Raw genomic sequence first — 22,799 nt, forward strand, 5'->3', positions numbered from 1 at the left:
ATGAAAAGCAAAGAGGGGAAAAAGCAGTTAAAGCGGAGAGCAGGCGGGGGTTTCGGTTTGGTCTGGGGATCGGACATCGGGGATTGGTTTTTGGGACCTCTGTTGGTCTGCCCTCTGACCTACGCACTTACATTGGATTTGTTGTCGCTGCTGGCGCTGGTCTCCGCCGCTTTGGAGTTGTCCTTGGTAGCCTGCTCGTGGTCCTGCCACAAAGGAGATTCGTTTCATTTCGTGAGAGATAGATCTGCCACAGATACGCTGTTGCCACTTACCGGCTGCTCCTTGGAGCGTTTTCGTTGCTGTTGCAGCAGGGAGGTGGCCGCCTCCTCATTCTGCGCCTCCGTGGCATCCTCGAAAGAGGAGGATTTGGTCTCGTTCTTCGACAGATCCATATCGATCTCTTCCTCGTCGATGGAGAGAGTCTTCTCGTGCTTCCAGAACTCCGTGTCCTTGTAGTGCTCGGGCTTCCCCTCCCCCCACGGATTGGTGCTCTCCTCGCCGAGCATCTCCAGGGAGACCCCACCCGCCTCGGCCTCCGACGGTGGCATCATGTCCTTTGCCGGACTTCGTTTGTGCCGCCTGTGATGCGACTTGACCCGCAGCGTGGGTTCGCTCGTGTACTTGATGGGATTGTAGTCGTCGTGGTCGCCGTGGCGCAGCTCCTCCTCCTCCAGCGAGGTGAACATCTTCAGCTCCTCGTCTCGGGAGGCGCGGGAGTCACGCGACGAATTGGAGCTGCCGCTGGAGCGGCGCTTCTTGAAGGCCCGCCTCCTGCCGGATCCGTCCTCGCGCACCAGCGGACGACTCTTGATGCCGTCCAGGGAGCGCAGATAGTCCTCCGTGTACTGGACATCGGGCGTGTGGTCCTCGCCCTCGGGCTCCGGACGCTCTTCCTCCGTGCGGAGCAAATCCTCCGATGGCTGGGTGCTGAAGGACGACTGCTGGCTGGAATTGGGCTCCACGGAGGAGCCCTCGTCGGATGCGCCCGGGAACGCGAGGCCCTGCGACTGCTGTCCGTACTGCGTCTTCACTTTCTGCACCATCATGGGCTCCTCGTGCCGTTCCGCCTCCTGGAATCTGGGCGGCAGTATCTTCTTCACGCAGGGCTCCTCCACCACTGGCACTGCTCCGGCGTACTCGGAGTCCTCCTCCCGGCTGTGGGCTGCCTGGAGCTGGCGCTGCTGCAGCATCACCATCTCCTCCTCGGCCTCCAGGAAGAGTCGCGCATTCTCCTCGATCATCTTCTGTTTGCTCTCCGGATCCACTCGGCCGGAGAGCAGGCGACGCGACTCCTCTTCCAGGGCCTCCTCCTCCAGCTCGCTCTCTGTGGCGCTCATCTTTCGTGCCCGCTCCGCCGCCAACAGGCGTTCCACGATCTCCGCATCCCTTAGCTCCTGATCCTCTTCGTTACGCTCTTGCCGAACTTCAGCTTCGAACAGGCGACGCTCGTTCGCTTCCGTTTCAGCTTCGGCCAGCTCTCGCTGGCGTTCGGCTTCCAGGCGCCTCTGTTCGGCTTCAATCAGCCTTTTTTCGTTCTCTTCGCGTTCCTGCTGCTCTTCGGCTTCTTGCATCCTTCTCTCGTTGGCCTCGCGCTCTCTTTCGGCTTCAATCAGCTTCCGTTCGTTCTCTTGGCGCTCTCGTTGCTCTTCGGCCGCCTGAAGCTTTCTTTCCTGCTCTTCGCGCAGCTTTTGTTCCTGCTCTTCGCGCTGTCGCTGCTCTGCCTCTCTTTGTTTCTCGGCCTCGATCAGCTTTCTCTCATTCTGTTCGCGCTGCTTGCGCTCCTCTCTCTGCTGCTCGATCATCTTCTCGTCCTCCTCCTTGGCCCTCCTCCGATCCTCCGCCAGGCGGGCCTCGGCCTCCGCCAGCTGTCGTCGCGTCTCCTCCTCAATGCGCTTCTGGCGCTCCAGCTCCGCGGCTAGCGCCTCTCGCTTCTCGCCCGCGGGATCCACGCGGTGGCCCTTGTTGTCGTAGAGGACACCATCCTGCATGGCCTTGGTGCCGGAGCGCGCCTCCCGCTCGGCCGCCTCGGCTATGTCCTTCTCCAGACGCTCGCGCAGGCGCGGCAGCTCCTCCTCGTCCGCTGCCGCATCTGTGGCCGTGTAGGCGGGATGCTGGAAGGTGCAGTGGTACAGATGCCGCACCACAAACGCACACTCCAGGGCCCCCAGGTAGCCGATCAGCAGCGAGAAGATCAGCTCCCCGATGCCGGTTAGCGCCTCATCCGATGGCATTATTCTCTTGCGTAAGAATCGGAATCGGTACTGGTATTGGTATCGGAATCGGTATCGGTATCGGAATCAGTATCTGAAATCCGTATCCCCTGACGAACAGAATAGCAATGCAAGGCCCGGACTCTCGCCTCCGCCGCTGGTTGTGGCGCGTATTATATAAAATATTCACCACGCACTCGGAACACTCGACAGACACTCGGCAGAACACTCACCACTCGCGGGGCACGGCACTCACGTTAATGGCCAACTGATTAGGTAATTCGCCAAAAAAAATATATATATTTCACTTTTTCGTCTTGGCGAATTCAGATGCAAAAGATCCACAAATTATTGGAAAAAAAAAGCGACGAATTCTATCAAAAGATTCGAGTCGATCGGTGGCGAGCAGGATGAGACTTTTTTGGAGATTGGGTCGGCGACTACCAGCGCGGGGCAGCCACATATGGTTGCATATGGCCTGGCTCTTGTTTTCCGTTAATCGATCGTCTTGCAACTGATTAATGCCCCAGCAGCGGCAGCCGGCCAAGGGCCCCCCCAAAGAGAAAGAGAGCATCGAATGAATCACAAAGAGCGCAGCACCAAGGCACAATTGGCCAGAAAGCAATTGCCACCAAATGGCGCTAATTGACGGCGGCCAAAGGCAGAGAGAGGATGAGAGAAAGAGCGCCCGAGCCAAAGAGTGAGAGAGTGACAAAAGACAGGCAGCGGCTAGCTGGCAAATAAGCTTTTGGCAGGCGATGGCCACCGATGGATGCACTGCCTCTGGGACTCTCGGACTCTGCGACTCTGGGACTCGGTCTCGGTCGCTGGTTCTAGCTCTGGCCCTGGCGCTGTGTCAAATGCCAAAGCAATTGCCATCGGCAATCGGCAAACGGCAAAAAGCGAATTTTCTAATCAGTTTTCGGGGTCTATTTATGTTTCTGTTTGTGTTTCTGTCTTTTCCACATTAAAAACAATACAAAAAAAAAACACACACACACACACACAAATTTTGCCCCGTATTTGCTTTGCTCGCAATTTTCTTTTCAAGCATACAGTGAGCGACATGTGTGTATATGCAGAGGGGAAGAAGAAGTACGGGAGTTCCATATATCTTCCAACAATCTGACAATGAGAGTCAACAGATGATATCTATACAAATTAGAATCAATATTATCCGATTATAATAAAACTTTATGGACTGGTAGATAAGGATAAAATACTTAAATATACAACATTTTATAGCTTGATCTTCTATAACTTCTTGTGTTCTGTTCTGCTCTGATCTGATCTCTCTACTCTCAATAAAAGTCAATAAGAAGCTCGTTTCAATCGATTCAATCTACCTAATCTTCAATTAGATATAGTTTCTTCTTGAACGAGATATTGAGCAACAAAAGTATATAAAACTCTGCTCTTCTTGGGAACTTCTTCTCATATTTTCTCATAGATCAAGCTTCCCACCTTCCTCCCCCACAACTCTAACTTTATGGCCACACAAAGATACCTATGCATGTACATTCATGCCACTTACTGTACTTATGCTTTGAAAATCTGTCTCTCTTTGGCATGGCCAATGCCTGAGGATTGGGGACTGGGGACTGCCGACTGTGGACTGGGGCCAGGGTCGGACTGCAGCAACGACAGCCCAAAAAATGAATGTCATAAATTGTATCTTTTGGCACTGACACTAACATTGGGCGCCCTCTCCTCTCTCTCTGGGTCTGTGTTTGGCGCTCTCCCTCTCTCTGCAATGCTTCTATGTGGCATGCTGCTGCTGCATCATCAACAATAGCCCCCCCGTAATTATATTTAATTTGTGCATAATTGTGCACTTGTCCCACATTCTGGCATATCGACTATTTTTATGTGTGCGTGCCTTTTGTTTATTTTCAAAAATAGGTTTTTTTCATACGCTAAATGTGCCAAAAATACATAAATGAATGTATCTAGAAACATATGTATTTGCATCCATTCTATATGGGTCTGGGCCTGGCTGTTTGTTGATTTATTTATTTACTTTTGGTGTTCTTTTTTTTCTCGCTCTGAAAGTGAAAGTTTTTCTTTTGTCGAGGGAAAAACGAATATCAAACGAATTGATTAGCGGCATATGGGGAATTTTTCACAGAATAATCTCATCAAAATATACGTATGTATGCACTCATCAAATTAGTTTTTCCGTGTGTTGTTTTTCAACGATTCAAACCATTCCAAAGGGGGAAAATGATAATCGAAAAATAATTGGAAAATTTATTGCACGAATTTGTACACCTCTGCATGGAAAATGCTCGGGGGATTGATGGCTTAATTATGGCGGGAAAACTTGAATATTTTATATCGAATTAAACTTGGCAAAGACTTTAATACAGGAATAGACATTATGGAATATATATACATTTATAAGTGTTGTCCTCTTTCTTTCTTTCCAACCATTTATTTGTGTATCTATCTAAATCGCAATTTTAAAAGGCACAAAACCCTTCACAAATTTTTAAGACTCTGTTTATTTTGGTTCCCGCTCGTTTTTATCTTTGAAAATTTAAAGATTTCTAAACCCAAGATGTTCCATGAACTCAATCTCTGTTAAATATTAAATATCTTCCACTTATTACAGCACAAGTTCCAATCAGGAAACACTAAAAGGGGCTATCGATGAGGGGGGAACCACAAGGAACAGATTAGTATGAGGCAAACTTCTCTGATAAAGTATTCCAAACATTTATCCCTTCAAACACAATCCCACTGGGGTCCAACCAAGGTTTCGATTGAAACTTCTGATTTCTGATTGATTTGCAGCTTTGCTACCACTTGATGGCCCTTCAATCGTAACATCCAGCGAATCGTAGAGCAATAAAAACCAAGTATTTGTCTGCAGATTTTCGTCTGCAATTTCCGCCTTACCCACAAAAAGAACTTCCGCTCCGCTCCACGCGACGCAACAGCAACAGTGCTGCCAATGAACTGTTGGCCATCGCTTTCTTTGTGGCCACCACCATCCATCGCTGGAGCTGCATTGGGGAGCACTCCGTCTAGGGTCTAGGGTCTAGCGTCCATCGTCTGGCGCCCCCAAAGTGAAGTTCAATGAAAATGCCATAACCTTTTGGAAGGGCATCCAGGGGATTGTTTCAGGGGAGTGGATAGATGGATGGATGGATGGATGGATGGTAGGGCGATAGCCGCACCTTTGCAATAAATGTGAACTGCGTGTGGCAGGCGATAAAAACCAAAGGCTTCCCACACACACACGCGCGCAGATACCATCTTTGTGGCATGCCCCAAAGTATGCCACACAATAATTGTCAATTGGGGATCGATGTGGCGGATAGATGGAATGATGCAAGGAAGGACTCACCTCATCACAGCCAGCACAGCGGGGCTTCAGCATTTCCGCATAATGTCGCTCGCAGTAGATTTTGTCATCGTGGACGCAGTAGGTGAGGTCCACCAGCAGCGAGTTGCAGGTGCTGCAGCTGAAGCACTTGGGATGCCACATGACGCTCTCGACGAACTTGGGTGCCGCCACGACCAGCTCCCCGGCCGCAATCTCGTTATCACAGTGCGCACAATGCTCATCGTAGGGGGCATCCTTGATGTAGGCTACAACGCAGAAAGGATTGGCTGAGTCACCGCAAAGGAGGAGGAGGAGAAGGCCTTGAGGACTCACCTATATCCAGCGCTATCTCATTCCGTGCCGTCACAAAGTCCTCGAACGAAGCCTCATGCTGCACCTCCAGATGCTTGCAGTGCTCCAGCGATAGATCCTGCTTGGGCAGCTGATACGCGATCTGTCGCTCCCTGCTGCATGCCCCCTCGCTGCCCAGCCGCGGCACTGCCTCCTCGGGCAGCTGCTCGAAGTATCGATTGATCCGCGACGAGGCCCGCACCCCTGGGGGCACCCATGTGTAGCCCAGATCGCGTGCCTCCACGCCGGAGTCCGCCGGGGAGACGAGCTTAAAGCCCAATCTCTCGTGGACATTGGTCGTCTGTTGCTGGTAAATGGCATGCGCCTCGCGAGGACACTTGCACGATTGGCAGGTTTTCCTGGAAGCAAAAGAGCAAAAGGAAAGCATAAGAAACGGCAGCTAAGGGATCGTTTGAGGACACCTATAGCTCGGTATCTATGGGAGCTAGAGCTATAAGACTTACTCTACAAATAACTTTTAAATTACATATTTTCAACATACTCGTAATTATACGTACAATATTATAGTTACTATAAGTCCATAGGCAAAAGTGCAAGCTTTACTATTTCATCGACAATTTTTAAATAAATAAAATTTATAAAAAATAGTTGATGGATTGGATACACATATAGTTCCATCAAATGCTTAAAGATCCCTCAAATATTCCGAAAACAAACGTATTTCCTGTTTCTCGGCACTGCTGAAAGCTTGCGCCCAGAAAGGAAAAGCTCTCTCTCTCTCGCCCTCTATGTGGAGCTTTGGGCAACTGCTTACCTCACAATGAGATCGTAGATTTCTTTCCTATCAAACACCTTGCAGTAAATACTGAGCACGTTGAGGCAGGCATAGTCCAAGCCCGTCCACGGGACATCCGATGAGGCCAATGCCGCCCACAGTGGGCACTCTGCGTGACGGTCCAGATCGAGCATTTTCACCATTTTTCACTTGTAACTGCACTTGGTAACCGTAGCCGTAACCGTAACCGTAGCCGTAACTGTACTCTTGACACTGGCGGCGCTCTTTAAACGTATGATTATTTTATTTAAAATTGTTTTTTGTTTGTTTTTTTATGATTTGACTCATCAAAAATTGCGGTGCTGCTGTGGTTCTTTGGTCGATTGCCGAACCCCGCTATGCACGGCCTCTGGCACGCACCTCTGCCGCAGCAGTCAGTCCCCCAAAAACAACAAAAAAAAAAAAACAAAAAGAGAGAAAAACTTTCGTTTAGTTTTGGCATCACCGAATCACCTTTTGCTCGGGGCACGTCTCGGGGCGGTCGTTTGTTGCGTTATTTGCTCATTGACATTTTGATTAAAGTGTTAATTTGACCTTTGGCCTTCTTCTGGTTCTTCTTGTTCTTGCTGTTACTCTCGTTCCTCGTGTTCTTTTGTTTACTACGAGACTAGCAGATTAGCAAGAGATTTAGCAGAGTTTTTACCAGGAATTCCATGCCCTCTGTAGCTGTATCTGTATCTGCAGATTTCTCTAACGACCTGTTTACTTATTTTTCAATTATATGTGGATCCAACCAAAATAATCAGCATCATAAAACACGCCCACACCCAAAAAGAGAGAGAATTTGTGGATAAACATTGGACGGGTTCTCGTGGTAGATGGTATTTTTGAGGAGAGTAGAAGGAGTGCCATGCCATGGAGGATTCTTTGGAGTAGGAAGGGTATTGGTAGAGTGCCCTGGAACACTCAGGGGAAGGGTCCTACAAGAGCTACTCTCTAGACCTTAGAAAGAGTCATGGATGTAGCTTCTCTCTGGTATTTAGAGGAAAGCAAAAGGAGTGGATTGGCATGATGAGGATTAGGAGTTCAATAGATGATTCTTTAGAGTGTGATTCTGTAGGCCAGGAGTCTGTAGAGAAGGTTTGCCTACAGAATTCTAAAGAGGAGATTTCTGTGGAGTAGGATTCCAGAGAGACCAGACCTCGAAAAAGAGGAATATTCTGTATTGCAGGTTTCTCTAGAGTTGGATTCTGCAAAGAAGCACTTCACCGGCTAAAAAGAGTAACTGAGGAGTGGAGTAGTAGTCCCTCCCTGGTCACGTATGATCTCATACTGACGGCCAAACGAAAAAAGGTCTTGCCAAAGGTCTCCCCCATAAACGAAAGCGAAATATAATAAAATAAAAAGGTAGCAAAAGCATCTTTTTGATAAGATTAATGAAAGGTCCCCTCGCTCTACCTACTCCTGCCGTCCACACCGTCTACTCCTCCTCCTCCTCCACGTTAGGATTGGCCGCCAGTGCGTGATGTCATCGAAAGCGACAGAACAAGAAAACAGAAACAGAAATTCCAGCCAAAATTCCATTTGCCCAATCATTGAAACTGCGTTAACTTTGAAAATTAGATAAGCCGATAGGCGGTGGAAGAGGAGGAGGAGGTTTACAAAAATAAAGATACGAAATATCAAACGCAGCAGAGGGGTGGGTAATGGTAATGCCTCCCTATAGAGGGTAAATGGAACAGAATGCCAGATAGATGATGGCCTTTTATGGTCTTCACAGAGAGAGAGGGAGAGAGAGACATGCATTCACTCTCCTGATGAGGAAATGCTTGCTAATTGCTCACGACTTTAGATGCGGAAAATGTGCAACAGGTTTTTCACTGGGGGGAGGGGCCTGTGGGGTGTGGGGTGATGCAAATAATATTATTTAATGTGTAGACAGGTGATTCATGAGATACATATTTATATGCTTGCGTAGGGTACACACTGGAGACAAATAAAAAAAAAACAAACAAAGAACTCTATCAAGATCCAACTTCCAGTTTAGTTTGCCTTTTTTAGGGGGACAGAATTGGTAGAGCGGAATATATCTTCTATGAGTAGTATTCCAAAATAACAAACATTATTCACAATAATCTTTAAAGGGGTTTTGATAAGGGCTTTCCTTAGAATTATAAACTATCGGAGAAACTCCCGCAGTAATTTCCACAATATCCATGAATATGGATAGCTTTTTGGCTCTTTCGATAGTTCATTATTATCTTCTCAAGTGCTCCCACAATTATTATAGTCTTACAGGTCTTGGAGCGTACAAAAATCTCAAGAGAGATATCTTGAGAAATCGAAAATCAAATGAAATTCCACGACTTTTCAATCGCATAGATCCCCAATGGAAACGAAAATAAATCATGAAATTAAAATGAATTTTCAACACAAAATCAATTTTAATTGAAACAAATCGATCAACGAATAGATAGCGTTCCCACAGATCCCACATAATTCTCCAATTCCGCTTGAAAATGTCATTTATTCCAATTGCTGGCATTTGACAGATCGTAGATCCCCCAAAATACCGAAAATCTAAATTTATATTTCGAATTTTCAAATGAATTTCCGCAATCGCAGGAGTCGACTGCACACACACACATATATTGTGTATTGTATCTATGTATCTTCGTATATTTGTATCTTTTTTCAAGGTCTTGCAGAGTGCTTGTAGCAGCAGCTGCTTTGACAATGCACCACCAAGAGGGGGAGTCCCTCTCCAATTGTATCTATATCTTTGGCTGTGTCTCTATCTCTATCACGGGTGCTCTCTCTGGCTTTATCTCCGTACCTCAGTCCCTACTTTGGATGGGAGATATCTTCTTTCGCCATTCTCCAGAGACAGAGTCGCACAGACTTCTGAGTGTTTATTTGTACATTCGGTGGAGAGGAGCAATGCGCAATGTTATCGCTGAATAAACAATTAAAATGCCATTAAAACGTGTTCCATTTCAGATTAGAGACACAAGCGACAAGCGACAACCAGAGAGAGTTTCAGCCATAATCAGAGAGAGAAAGAGACAGAGAGAGACAGAGACAGAGAGAAAGAGAGAGAGGGACACAGACCATCTGTTGTAGATTTTTATTTAATTGAAATCGAAAACAAAACCAAAAAAAGAATCATATTCGTAATATAATAATAACTGATATCGCTGGGTTGTGGCATGGGGGCGGGTGGCATGTGGCATGTGGCACAATCAACATAGAATTGCGTATGAAAGCAAATAAAACAAGTTTCGGTGGGGGCTCTGAAAGTTTCGGCCAGATAAAATGTAATTAAAAGCCAAAAGTAAATTTTACCCGCCACACAGTCCGTTTCATGTGCATAGGGACGCATCTACACAGCTTTGAGAATCAATGAAGCAATCAGAGAAGGCCACAAAGTGGTGCCCAGAGGAGGTCCTACAGTCCTGAGGGCATATTTAATTGGGCGAGGGTTTTCCCAAAGAAAGAAGGAAAGATCTCAAAGCACTTTTAAACCCTGGGATGAAGAGGTATAATCGTAGGTTCCTTAACCTCTTGGATGTCTATCCTATCTACAAAATATTGCTTTACTTCTGTGGTGTTCAGAGTTCGATATCTATCGTTTGAATATTAGAGAGAGAGAGAGGGTAAGGAAATATTTTTCAGGTATTTTTGTATCTTTCTGGCAGAGCACATCTCTGTTCGCTGGCAGTTACCCAATTCGACTTGTATGCTTGTTAAAACTTTGTTTATACTGTAATTATGTGGCTTATACTTTTGCAAGGCACTGTTTCCATACAGAAAAACACACACACACTCTCTGTCTCTGTCTCTCTCTCTGTCAGAGCTAGACAAAGCTCGACGACAACTTTTCTTGTTGGGCCCCGGAGCGTTTTCCATGGATGGGAGATACAACAGTGGGGGGGGGGGAGGGGGGATAGAGAAAGACGAGGGGCACCATAGGTAACCCAACCCAACAATTACAATTGATAAGACCCCAAAAGTCACTTTGAACAAAATCGGGGCGACAGCAGCAATTGGAAAAGTTTTAAGGGGCAACTCCTACCTACCCCACCCTGCCCCCCTCTGGCCCTCCTGTTGATCTGGCAAAAGGTTAAGCACCCAAAAAGAGAGAGAGAGAGAGAGAGAGAGCGGAGAGCAATCAGCATTATTTGACCAACAATTTGTTTGCCATCCAAAAAAGCCCGAAAATCGAAAACCGAAACCCTCGGAAACCAAATACGGGACGAATCTCGGATGTTGCAAGCCATACAGAGGCGGGTCGAGAGAGCTTTCCCAGTGGCAAGGAAATCCAATTTTCCACCATAATTGCACTTACATGTTGCCGTCGCTGTTGCCGTAAACCCCATAAACAATAAAAATAAAAGTCAGCGTCGAGAAGCAAGTGCAACAAATCTCAATTATGGGGCATCTCCCGCCCCATCGAAAGCGGTGCAACAGACAGGGAGAGCCACAAAGTGTATTGTGTGTGGCACGGTGTGCGGTGTGGTGTGCGATGTGGTGTGTGCCCTTTTTCGCTTTCGATTAAATGACTTTTAATGCGATTATATAGAAGAGGGGCAAAGGAAAAGAAAAACATAGTAACAGAGCGACAGAGCGACAGAACAATGCACTTCTACTGTGCTTCTACTGCTGGCAGAGATTGGCCTACATTTATAGTCGTACGATTCGTAATACGAGCACTCGCATATATGTGGACATAGAGTGGAAATATGGGAAGAGCCGCTAATTGAATCACCGCAGTGACCGCCCTCTGGCGCTTCCTCTGGCTACCCTTTTGCCCCTCATTCTTCCACCTGGCGATAATTAACATACGGAAGATATGTCACTGCCGCTGCGTGGTGCCACCACCCCCCACCCCCCACCACCCACCTCCTCCTGGATATTTACGACACAGCCAGATAGAATATTCTTTAGCTACAAATTGCATAGTGAATTATTACAACCTTGCCCCTAAGTAGGGGTTCTACCCACCTCCACCTCCTCCCCCTCTAGAGATGCGCCACCGATTCACGGGTAAATCACAGCTTTGCTGAGAGGAACGATCCAAACATAAGTAGATTGTGAAAATAAGCAAAAACCTTTGGTAGAACAAACTATAATGCTTGAAACTTTACTTATTCCAAATTTTGCAAGTAAAGACCTTTATAGGAAAGACCTACAAGACCCAGAACTTATCAAAGTCGTACTTTGCAGAGTGAAAACTTCCCTCAAAAGATAACCTCACGTAGTTGTGTATCGCTCGCGGAATATCAGAGAACTTTCTCATTTTAGAGAAGTCCTTCTCTCTATTACAAAGTACCTCCGTTCTCTGATCTTAAGGATTAAAGTTTCTAGAGGGGATAGATGGATGGCTTCCCAGAGCGAACCAGAGAGAGAAAGTCTATCAAAGATCTGTGTAATCGCAGATCTATAGCTACTTTGGTGTTTATCTAAATGAACCCACAGATTGTTTGCATTTCCAAGAGGTTTTTCTCAAGGGTTTTCAAGACTTTAGCGCCGCAAAAGATAACACTGCGATACCAGAACAGTAACAACGTATTGATAACCTCCTTTTTGTTTTTCTATCGTTCCATCTGCGGGTTCCATCGTAGAGCAAACACCTCATTACCTTGATATTTTATTTACTTGAAATGTGTGCAGGCACAAAACTGTTTTGATTAGAGTTAAGTGTTCATAACATACTTTGTAAGTAGGTATTACGAGTGTGAGGTTTGTCCGAGTGATCCTCACTCTATTATTGTTGTCTCTCACGCGTCCATCCATCCATCTATCTAGAGTAAACAGTCCCCCACTTGCTTCATAACGAGTGACAGGCCTGACCCACAAAAACCTCATCATCAAAGAGAATATTCCACAGAATTGTAGATCACATCTTCCCACGATTGTAATAGAACCCACGAATACTCGGTTCGGATCGGATTGGATTTGGGATCGCTCATCTCTATGGGCGAATATTCCGCAAATGACTTTCTGTCGGAAGGGGGGTTACAATTCCGCGAAATCTGGTCACAATGTGTTACAAAATAGGGAGGAAAAAAAATTAAAAAGAGAGGGGAAGAGAAGGGAAGGGAGGAGAAAAGAACAGTGCGATGGGCCGTGAAGCGACAAAGAAATAAATGGATGGATGTCAATGTGTGGGGGGATAGCAAAGGATGGCACAAATGGAAGGGGGGAGGGGGGGGGGGGGGTGTCGTCTAATTAAATCCCACTGACTCATTTCACTTTTTTCCCCCTGAAGGGCAGGGAAAACCGGAGAATCAGAATGTAACCAGAAGAAGGAGGAAATATGGAATTTTACTGTAATTTTTTTTACACTTTTGGAAGAAAATGTTGCAGATTTATTGGGAGAAAAAGAGAACTTCTAGAAGGAAAACTCTAAAAATCGTTTAATTTTTAACTAGGTTTGTATCTGCTTTCCAAAATAAGGTATTTCCAAAGGAAAACATGAGAAATTTCACTTAATATTTTTTTTTTGGAAATTTAGGACAATCCCAGTTCGAAAACCAGAAGAAAGAGGATACCCGCAAAAGACCATGAAATCTCTTTCAAGATATTCTCTTATCCAGATCTTTGATCCACAGAAACTTTGCCCAAAAATTGACATTTTCCGAGTAAATAATATGATATGAAACCGCAATGCGGGAGCATAAACAATCTCCTGGCATTTGCTTGATTTTTGTTTATAAAACAAATAAATGTTAAACACTTGGAAAATTGAGCAAAATACGCGCGCAACAGACGTCAGGAGCGAGAGTCAATGGCCAGATTACGAGCCACAGCAATAACAAAAAAAAAAAAAAAAAACAAAAAAAAAATATGCAATTAAATTTAATTAAATTTATTTACAATTTATTCCACAATTTACAAACACACACACGAACAAAACAGAACAAATAATGAATTAAATGTACGAAAAACGGAGGAAAAACGCGGCCGAAACGCGCGGAAAACGCGCTGGGCAACAACAACCACAACCGCACCGTTGTACAAGTGAATTCTAACTGTGAATACTGCTGCGTCGGCGTCTCTGCTTCTGCTTCTGCTTCTGTTTCGGTGGGTCTCGGAGGTCGGATTCGGATTCGGATTCGGGTTCGTTGTCTCGATTTGCCGAAGCGTAGCATAAAACGAGCGCGAACGTCGTGAGCCGCGCCAAGGGCGGCAAGAGCTGCGGTTCTACATTGTTGCCCGGCACTCAGTGCATACATATGTATGTGAGCTTCTGATTTGGTAGAAGAGCGAGAGGGCAGAACGAAATTCGTAAAGACAGTTTTAACAGTGTTATATCTGGGCGCTTCCTTCTGATCGCCACATCCACCACAAAACTAATATACCCCTCTCTTCTCTTTGAGCATCGGGTATAGCAAACACGAAGCTCGCTCTCTCGTCCCCCGACCCTCGGCGGAAAGAAAGCGCGTCAGCAGCCAATCTGTCGTGTGGGTGCGAGAGGTGGTGTTTTGGGGAGAGCAAAAGGTGAGCGATAATGACACGGCAGTTGCTCTGTCAGCGTCACTGCATCCACAGTGGTCGTATGTTGGTGGTTGCTTGGGGGGGGTCGGGGGGACCCGAAGCGTACCCACAAGAACCGCTTATTAGCAATGCATTGCACCGCGATGAGTTCTTTATGACGCTCTTCATTAACGCGGCACACGACGCGTGAGAGAGAGTGAGTGCAGCTCCGACGGCGGAGTCGGACATGGCTAATGAGTCAACAGGTAGTGCGCTTGGCTGCCGAAGCGGCTGGCGGTGGCGGTGGCGGTGGCGGTGGCCGTGGCGGTGGCCGTGGGAGGGGGTGATGAGCGAAGAGAGGCAGCAAAGAGGGGATCAGTGAAGCCAAGGTGTAGCGGGGTGAAGGATCGTCTCTCTGGTGGGAACAAGCTTTCAAATCCAGAGCGTAAGAGCGGAGTGCAGGGCGAAGCGAAGAGAGCACTACTTCCGTTAGATTAATGACCATCGCATCCCTTTGCATATTACTCAAGCAGTAAGCCCAGCGCCGAGCATATGAAATATTTCCTTTACTTTGAAAAGACGGTCAAGGTCACACCCCCACACCCCCTGGGGGACCAACTGCTCCAGCCATTTATCAAAAACGTCTGGCGACCATTTTGCCACACTTCTTGACTTTGATTGCGCCACAGACAGCCCCAAAGAGTCGCGCGAGCAGTAGACATGAAACAAATTCCAAATTGCAATTATTTATAAGCGCAAAACGCAACTAGCTAAAAGGCCAACTGTTGTCAACAGGGGGCGGGAGGGGGAGTGGCAGTGGGTAGACATGGTAAGCTGGACAAAATCCATAAAGACGACGCAAATGGGCCGTAAAAAGGTCAGAGACATGGTCAAAAGGAATCGAGAGGGGGGATCAAAAGAATTTTTTGGGATTGGTGAATATCCTGCAAAGTATTGGTCTAGAAAGATTACTTTTGGAGGGATCTAAAGAAAACTCCAAAAATCCAATATGCTCTGCCATATTCTTCTATAAACAATCTAGCTATGCCCCTCCTACCATAATTACACAGCAGCACGCTACTGTTTTAATAATATTATGATGCCATTGGATGGATCTGCACCTCGCAGTCTCTCAGCTCCTTCCGTTCTATTCCGTTCCAATCCGTTTAGTTTCTATTCAGTTAGGCAGCACTTGGCCAAATTTGTGTATTTGCACTAAAAATATACAGCGAAAGAGAGCGGACGGACGGACGGACGGGCATTGAGTGGGCGGTAAGCCAGAGGCAGAGGCTGGGTACGGGCGGTGTTTGATTGGTGTGGCCAAGTGTTTTCATTCATGGCCCACGAGCACGAAAAGAGTCAACAGACTCAGGGCCCACTGTTTGACCCCCCCTGCCTGCCCCTGCCACAGGGAGATTCATTGCTGGGGGAGGGCGAAAGGAGAGGCTGGCTGGCTGGTTGGCTGGCTGATGGCTAATGTAATTTATGAAGATTTCTTTGCTTGCTTTGCTTTTCGCTTAATCGTAAACATTAATGATTAATTAGCTGAAATTGTACAATAAAATCAAAGGCAACTAATGTGCGATCCCCAGAGTGGGCGCATCTGTATCTACACACACACATATATTCGTATACTCGTATGATTGTATATTTGTGTTTGTTTGTATCTCTATCTGGTGGAAGATTGATGACCATTCCACGTTGGTGCTGGAATCCACTTAATTAGAGGCTCCTCCAGCTGCTCCTCCACTACCTCATCCAGGTAGTAGTCGTGCAGTTCTGTGGTCTGTGGTGTGGCCATGTCGCCGCACTGTCTTTCAGTTTGATAAGCAGCCACATTAAAATGTCTCCGTACACACATACACACACGCACACACACGGGGTATACGTATACGATTACGAAATGCAAAACGTGACTTTGGCGAGGCAGTTGATTAATGGATACGGGAGCCAACCAAGTGCCGGAACAAGTTGGATATGTTTTTTGCAAGGCAAATAAATGTATCTGCCGATAGTGTATCTTCATCTATGCAAATATCGGTTCCACTGCAGCACGTGATCTTTTGGCAGAGGTCTCTTTGGCCAGTGAGTAATCAATCGAATTTCGAGCCATAAAAGTTCCCCTATTCCTCTACGAATTCATAAAAGTCCTATAAAAGGACAAAACCACAGTCGGAGGGATTCTAGCTAGATATATCATAGAGGATCTAGGCATTCCAATGATTGCAAGAGTTTCTTCTTTGAATTACAATCTTGCTGCCACGAAAATCTATACAGAATGGCAATATTAACTGCACTTGCAGATGCATTTGGTCATAATCAAGCCCGTATATCAGCTATAACATCGACTATATATACCCCTACACATAGAGAAAAAGGGAGAGGGGAAGAGGGAGAGTAGCTCTCCGCTGGGAGGGTGTAAACACACCTGTGGGGCAACAGGGAATCTGTTTATTTGTTTAACAACCCACCATCCACCACCCATTCGACGGTGTGGGGGGCCACTCGTGTGTTGCTTTTAATTACACGAACAGGCAGGCAGGCAGGCAGGCAGGCAGAAAACAGCCCAAAGGAAAAAGGAAAAATAACATTACATTGCATTACATTACAGATATTGTAGCTTGTATCTCTGTATCTCTGTATCTTTATCTACTTGGATACATTTGGCGCTTGTCGGTTGTCGTTCGCTTGTCGCCTGGTCGCAGGTGCAAGTGTCTGTGCCTCTGGCTGTGGCAGTGGCTCTGTTTCTGTTTCTCCGTCTGATGTTTAAGGCCATCTCTTTCCACATCGCATGTCCGACACTGTATCTAGCGGGTTGCTCTCCCTCTAAAAGGTAGCTACAAATGTTGTTTTACTTTTTTAATGGAAAATCTATTTATTTATATTGTTTACCGTATAGTATCTGTCTTTGCTTTGACTTTTGCTCTGTGATTCGTGGAAATTCACGTTAACGTGGGGCGTCACATTAAGTAAACACACAAAATAATTTGCATCTGTTCTGGCCCGTTCCCAGCGATCCGTTTGTGTTTGTTATGGCCCAAAAGTACAATGATCATTCGTCACTATCTTGGGTTCGGTTCGGTTCGGTTCGGTTCGAGGAGGGGGAGAATTTTGTGGATTTCTCTGTTGTCAAAAATCTGTTTCCCTAGTCATGTGGGGTATTTATGTGTTGGGAAGATCTGGTATATGTTGTATAACCCATTAGTTCTTTGGCCTGTAAATGTTCAACATTATTCGATAATTTGTGGGCAGAAAAGCATTATTTCTTGGTTTGAGCGAAGGAATTTCAATTTCAAGGTTACTCATCAGGAATTGTATTTTAAGTATAGAGATTTATGAGTATTTACACCTAAATACACCATCTATAGGACCTACATAGGGATACTTCTAAGTTCGATTTGTTCCAAAACGATCCCATCATTTTTTGAGGGGTTTTTGGATCCGTTTGGGGGGGTCCAATCATAAAAATGTGATATCTTCAAGTGTGAAATTATGCAAAACAGCAGCAAAAAGTGGAAAGGAATAGCAAGAGAGAGCTGAAGAGAAGCGACGATAGAAATGCTAAAATCAAAGTAGAATTTATTCAAAAGTTCTGCCTCTGCCGCTGCCGCTCTCTCCCTCTGGCACTCTCTCTTGTACGAAATAGAGTGTGGAAAGATTGATGCCCAATTAAAATACTTTGCGAGCAGACGCCGCGGGGCAATCCATTAGCACCGATAATTACCACCTCAATAACTCATAAATACCTATAGATGACCCCTCTCTGGCTCCCATGCTTACCGTTGTTCTCCGCCGGCTGCTGCTGCTGTTGTTGTTGTTGTTGTTGTTGCTGGTTTCGCCGTGGACGTGACCATGGCCGTGGACTTTTTTCGCCGTATGGCCATGTGGCGCTCGCGGGTGGGAAACTTTGGTTGTTTCTTTACCAGCACGGGCTGCACTTGGAAGACGTCACATGACTGCACCTTCAACAGCATGTTGGATGAGCAAACTTCTTGCAGCGCAAAGACGAAAGAGAAGCGCTGAACACGCAACAATGGGATGACGGTGGCGGTGGCGGGGGCGGGAGCAAACAGTCAGCAGTTTGACAGCCACTCAGGTGTCTTTCAGCAGTGCGTGACACGAATACATATACATATGTACATATGAAGCGGTATACAAGCTGGTCTAATATTTTGCACCACACTGTAGTTCAAAGCTAGGCCTGTCGCGGCAGCAGGACGCTGGCGTATAATATCGCGCTCCTTCACTGTTTATGCGTTTTATTTTCGCTTCGACTGCCAGCTGACCTAATATTTGATCACTCACTGTATTGCGTTTACGAACAGACACGAAGATGTCGATACTGATAAGCGATTGACGTTTAGGTAAACACAAAGAGAGTCGGGCCGGAGAGAGAGTTAAGTTGGAGAGTGAGTGTACGCGATAAGGTGTACTGCTTACACATTGCGTGCTCTCCTTTCCTCTGATTCTTCTTCTTCTTCTTGTACGCTTTGCTGATGTTTCACCGTGTTTGCTTTCGGTTTAAAATGTATTTTAAGGCTGGAATATTCATTCGCTTCGCTCCGATCGCGTGGACAACTGAGTAACAACTGTTTTAACAGTTAAACAATGCAATTTTGAGCGCGTCTCGAAACGCAAAAAACAACAACAGCCGCAACAACCACAAATAAATCGCGCGAAGCACGCGGCTGTTAGAGAGATCGTCAATGAACGCACACACACACACACACACACACACAGCAGACACACACACAGACACACACGAACATGAACACTTGTAGAAGCAGACATCAGACATGACCAAACACGAGCCGGCTCAGGGCACACTGTCAGTCACTCATGCAGTCAGTCATTTCGTCAGTCAGTCAATGTCAGCCTCGGTAGCGTTCATTGCTCAAGCCCTAAAAAACATGAGACAGAGGGAGAGAGAAAGAGACTCAGAGAAAGAGTGTGAGAGAGAGAGCGCACGCTTTGAACTTGAGTTGAACCCAACACTTGAACCACGTTGATGTTGCAACATTTCCCAGTGAAGCCATCGCAATCGTAATCGCAATCGCAATCGCAATCTTCCACTGCAATCGTTTCATCAACTCGATTCGAATCCCAATCTGGAGAGATCTAAGAAATCAAATGATTCCTTTGGTTAAATATAGAAAAACAAGTCAAGGTCATTTAGCTTAATTGATCCCCAATTGATGATGCACCTCCGATGAAACCGCCACGGGGGAGGGTATTGGGTGGTTGGATGGAAGCCCTATCGGTGCTTGTTTCCATAAAGGGGCAAACGATAAGGCACTAGAATTACCTTCAATTCCCCAATCAAAACAATAGCAATCGCAAAAAGATCAATCAAAAAAGATCGATTGTTCCAAATACTCTTTAAATTTTCTTTCATCATTTCTCAACCATTTCTTTCAGTGTCCCACTCTATATAATAAATATTCCTCTACTGATGGCTTCTGATCTATGTTTTCATCACCTGAATGAAATATTTTTGCCCACAAAACTATGACCACAATTTCTTAAATATTTCTTAATATCTTTGGGTCACTAGAGAAGTATTTATGATTTTCTGGGATTAAGAAATAAAAAATAATTTAATTTACAACCCAACACATTTGGCCATAAAAGTCGCACATAAAAATACAGAACAAAAAAAAAAACGAAAAAGACCCACAAGAAAAAACTAGAACTTTTAGTAATTTATAGCGAATGACACGTAGAAATGCAAAAACACGAACTACACACATTACAAATTAAATAGACGAACAAAATCCACAAAAAAAACAAGTGTAAAAAATCAACTAATTCTGGGCAGACGAAGATAAAAATACCCTATAGAAGTTATATATAAATCTAATATATAGATAGATATATAAATATATATTTTATCTAACAATTTCGATGCCGATAGTCTTTAATCTTCGGTTTCGAGTCTCGATTATTTGTTCTTTTCTTTTCTGAACTTTTACCTCGAATCTTTTCAATAGTTCTGTAATGCCCTTTTTTCTAGCAGCGTATCACAGAATCAGAATACGCATACGCCCCGTAAATCATCAAATGAAATTGGCATGCGGCCAGCATCAGGCAGAAAACACACACAAAAAAAAACCACAGTTAGACAAAGGAGAAGACAGACGGACGTAGAAGCGGACAGGCGGACTGACAGCCGTACGGACAAACGGACACCCGACAGCCAGACAACAGACAGTCGGACATTCGATTCAGTTCACAGATTAATGGCGTAATTTGAAATGGTTTTTGGCCACAATCGCTAAGTGTTTGGCCAATTTCCCGAATCGCAACTGCCCCCCATTTGCAGAGGGATACATGGGGTAGAGTGCAGCACATAATCGTTTGGAAAATTGCATAATTCTGGCTACTAAAATGAAAAGCAACGAAACGCAACGCAGTTCAAGTGCAAGCATAACAATGAATAAATAATGAAGATAATTAATGACGGCCGGGCAATAAATTGGCGATGCAGCCAGAAAAATTTCCATTACAATTTTCTGTGTGCAGCAAACGTTGCAACATTGTCATCATCGATATGACCCTGGGGGAAGGCAGATCGCCCTCCAGATCCATTGTAGATGATAGTGCCTCGTGCCCCATCATTTTGGTCATTTTTCTACCGCTTTTATGGGCCACAAAATTGTTGTGGCCGCTGCTGCTCCCCCCCCCCCCCCCCCCCCCCCTTGCTGTTTTAAAAGAGGTTCAATCTGTTTTTGGCATTGCTGACTCAACATTTATCCATCGATCGCAGCGAAAACGAAATTCTGATCCCACACACTATTCACAATATTTGGGTATGAAATACAAAATCTTAATCTTTCTACAGATTTGGGGCAATTAATGTTGGCTTGGGCGCTTCAAATGAAAGGGGGGGGGGGGATTTATAGAAGACGATTCCACTTTCTTTTCGAACGTCTTAGCTCTTAAAACTCTCTTGTTTCAGCATTAAACTACATTCCAAACGGAATATCCAACAGTCGTTTCTTTTCATTTATGTGGCGCCATCTGGTAGCCGCTGTGTGAACCCTTCGGCAAAAAAGCTTCTGCAAGAAAGCTTTACAGTGCGGTCGTGGAATATTGTGCTACACAAGTGGTATTTGCTGTATATGTATATATTTGAAAGTTTTGAATGAATTTTAAATGAAACAAATTGGATAAATTATTATTGTTTAGTTTCTAAGTTTTTTTATGTATATTTAATTTAAATTCCTGAAAATTGCTTACCTCCAATCGTGTGCTGCAAAGCCAGGACAATTTGATTTGCATTGTTCACAGCGCACTCCATCCTCAACCTCGCGGATAATGGCACCCTGAAAGGTACAAATGGACATAGTTATTAAAGCGAAACAACAGGAAAGAAATCGGCGTAGCATGAGATGGGTATGGCCTAAGAGTCTCTCCAGAGAAGTATTCCCTACTCCCTCCTGAACTCCCTACAAGTCCACGCTTTAAATTTGCTCGCAAAACCGAAAACAAGACAAGAGATTTACGATTGTGCCCTCTGCTCATTTGCGGGCCACTGCGCCAAACAATTTCGCAAATAAAACTATGGATAAAGATACATATACATATATATATCTAAAGTGTTTGGGGGGGAGCCCTGTTGTGGGGGGATGCAAATTGCATTTGGCGAGCCAAACAAGCGGCAAACGCTTCGACATGCCAAAAGTTAAGCTTTCTGGCTGCTCTAGATGTTGCAGTTGCACTTGCAGTAGCTGCCGCTGCCGCTGCTTCTGTGGATGCTGCACTTGTTCCAAAAATACACCCCAACAAACAAACCAGAAGAACAAACAAACACACACAGCGAGATTGCACTTGGCATGCTTCCATTTCTCTTTGTCTTTCTGTTTGTGGCCAGGAAGACTGCAGTAGAAACTGTTTTCCTGTTGCCAAAAACGAGAGCCGGCGGTTTTCAGTTGAGGCATTAATATTCAGGATATCCTGTGCGACCCTTTTACTGCATTTCTTTGACCTTTTTTTTGTGTGTTTGGGAGGGTAGGGGGGAACGATAATTGTGACACGTCGCTGCTCCAAAAATCGATGCTGACCCAGTTCATAGGCGGCCAAAATGGCATAGAGATAATGGTCCCCCCCCCCCTCCACCCCCCTCCAGTGCCATGGGGGACAGCAGACATGGCCAGGATATTGTTGGCATTAAGTTGCAAGCTTTGGCCCCGCAGTTGGGCAAATGTTTGATTTCCACTTAGGCGAGGCCCCCTCGGCCCCCCCCCGTCCCGAGTGCGGAGATTAATGTCCTCCCAATTAAACAAATGAGAGTGTCAATAAATCTATAATGGGTCCAACTCGATCTTTGTGTGGGGCGGACAGGAGAAAGGGGAGATTCTCATCTTGAAGTCTCTCGCAGTCTCTCTCTCCTCCTTCGAACTCTCGAAACAAAGTCTCATGATGTCACTGCTGTTGCCTTTTTATCGACTGTAAACCAATTTCGTTTTTAATCTGAATAATCTTTGAATAATCTCTGAATAAATAAACATGAGCCAGCAACAACGGCAGCAGCAGCAGCAGCATTATGCTGCAATTGCCTTTTGTGGCACTGGGCTCTTGTATTGTATCTGGTATCTTTATATCTTGTAAGTGTAGCACCTTCTGCCCACTCATACGACGGGTTCACCCACTGCTACAAATTCTGGCACAGCCAAACAGAATGCTTTTTAGC

General features: G+C 45.5%; 1 protein-coding gene across 6 annotated transcripts in view; it reads right to left on the reverse strand.

Moving 5' to 3' along the window:
- The window catches only part of Lmpt (four and a half LIM domains protein limpet), a 59,880-nt gene that overhangs the window by 20,713 nt on the left and 16,368 nt on the right, over positions 1-22,799 (reverse strand). The window contains exons 1-4 of one of the 6 annotated variants that reach the window (XM_015188385.2): positions 13,508-13,677; positions 6,668-7,050; positions 5,875-6,251; positions 5,563-5,807 (exon numbers count right to left, since the gene is read on the reverse strand). In XM_015188385.2, coding sequence (XP_015043871.1) covers positions 5,563-5,807; positions 5,875-6,251; positions 6,668-6,831 — 786 coding nt within the window. In that variant the 5' untranslated portion in view covers positions 6,832-7,050; positions 13,508-13,677. Of the gene's footprint in view, positions 1-131; positions 204-272; positions 2,999-5,562; positions 5,808-5,874; positions 6,252-6,667; positions 7,051-13,507; positions 13,678-17,887; positions 18,163-21,346; positions 21,433-22,799 lie in introns of those variants that run through there. The other 5 variants (XM_015188382.2, XM_015188387.2, XM_015188388.2 and 2 more) reach the window with 5 other exon arrangements.

The sequence above is a fragment of the Drosophila pseudoobscura genome, chromosome X, assembly GCF_009870125.1.
Source record: "Drosophila pseudoobscura strain MV-25-SWS-2005 chromosome X, UCI_Dpse_MV25, whole genome shotgun sequence".
Lineage (NCBI taxonomy): Eukaryota > Metazoa > Arthropoda > Insecta > Diptera > Drosophilidae > Drosophila > Drosophila pseudoobscura.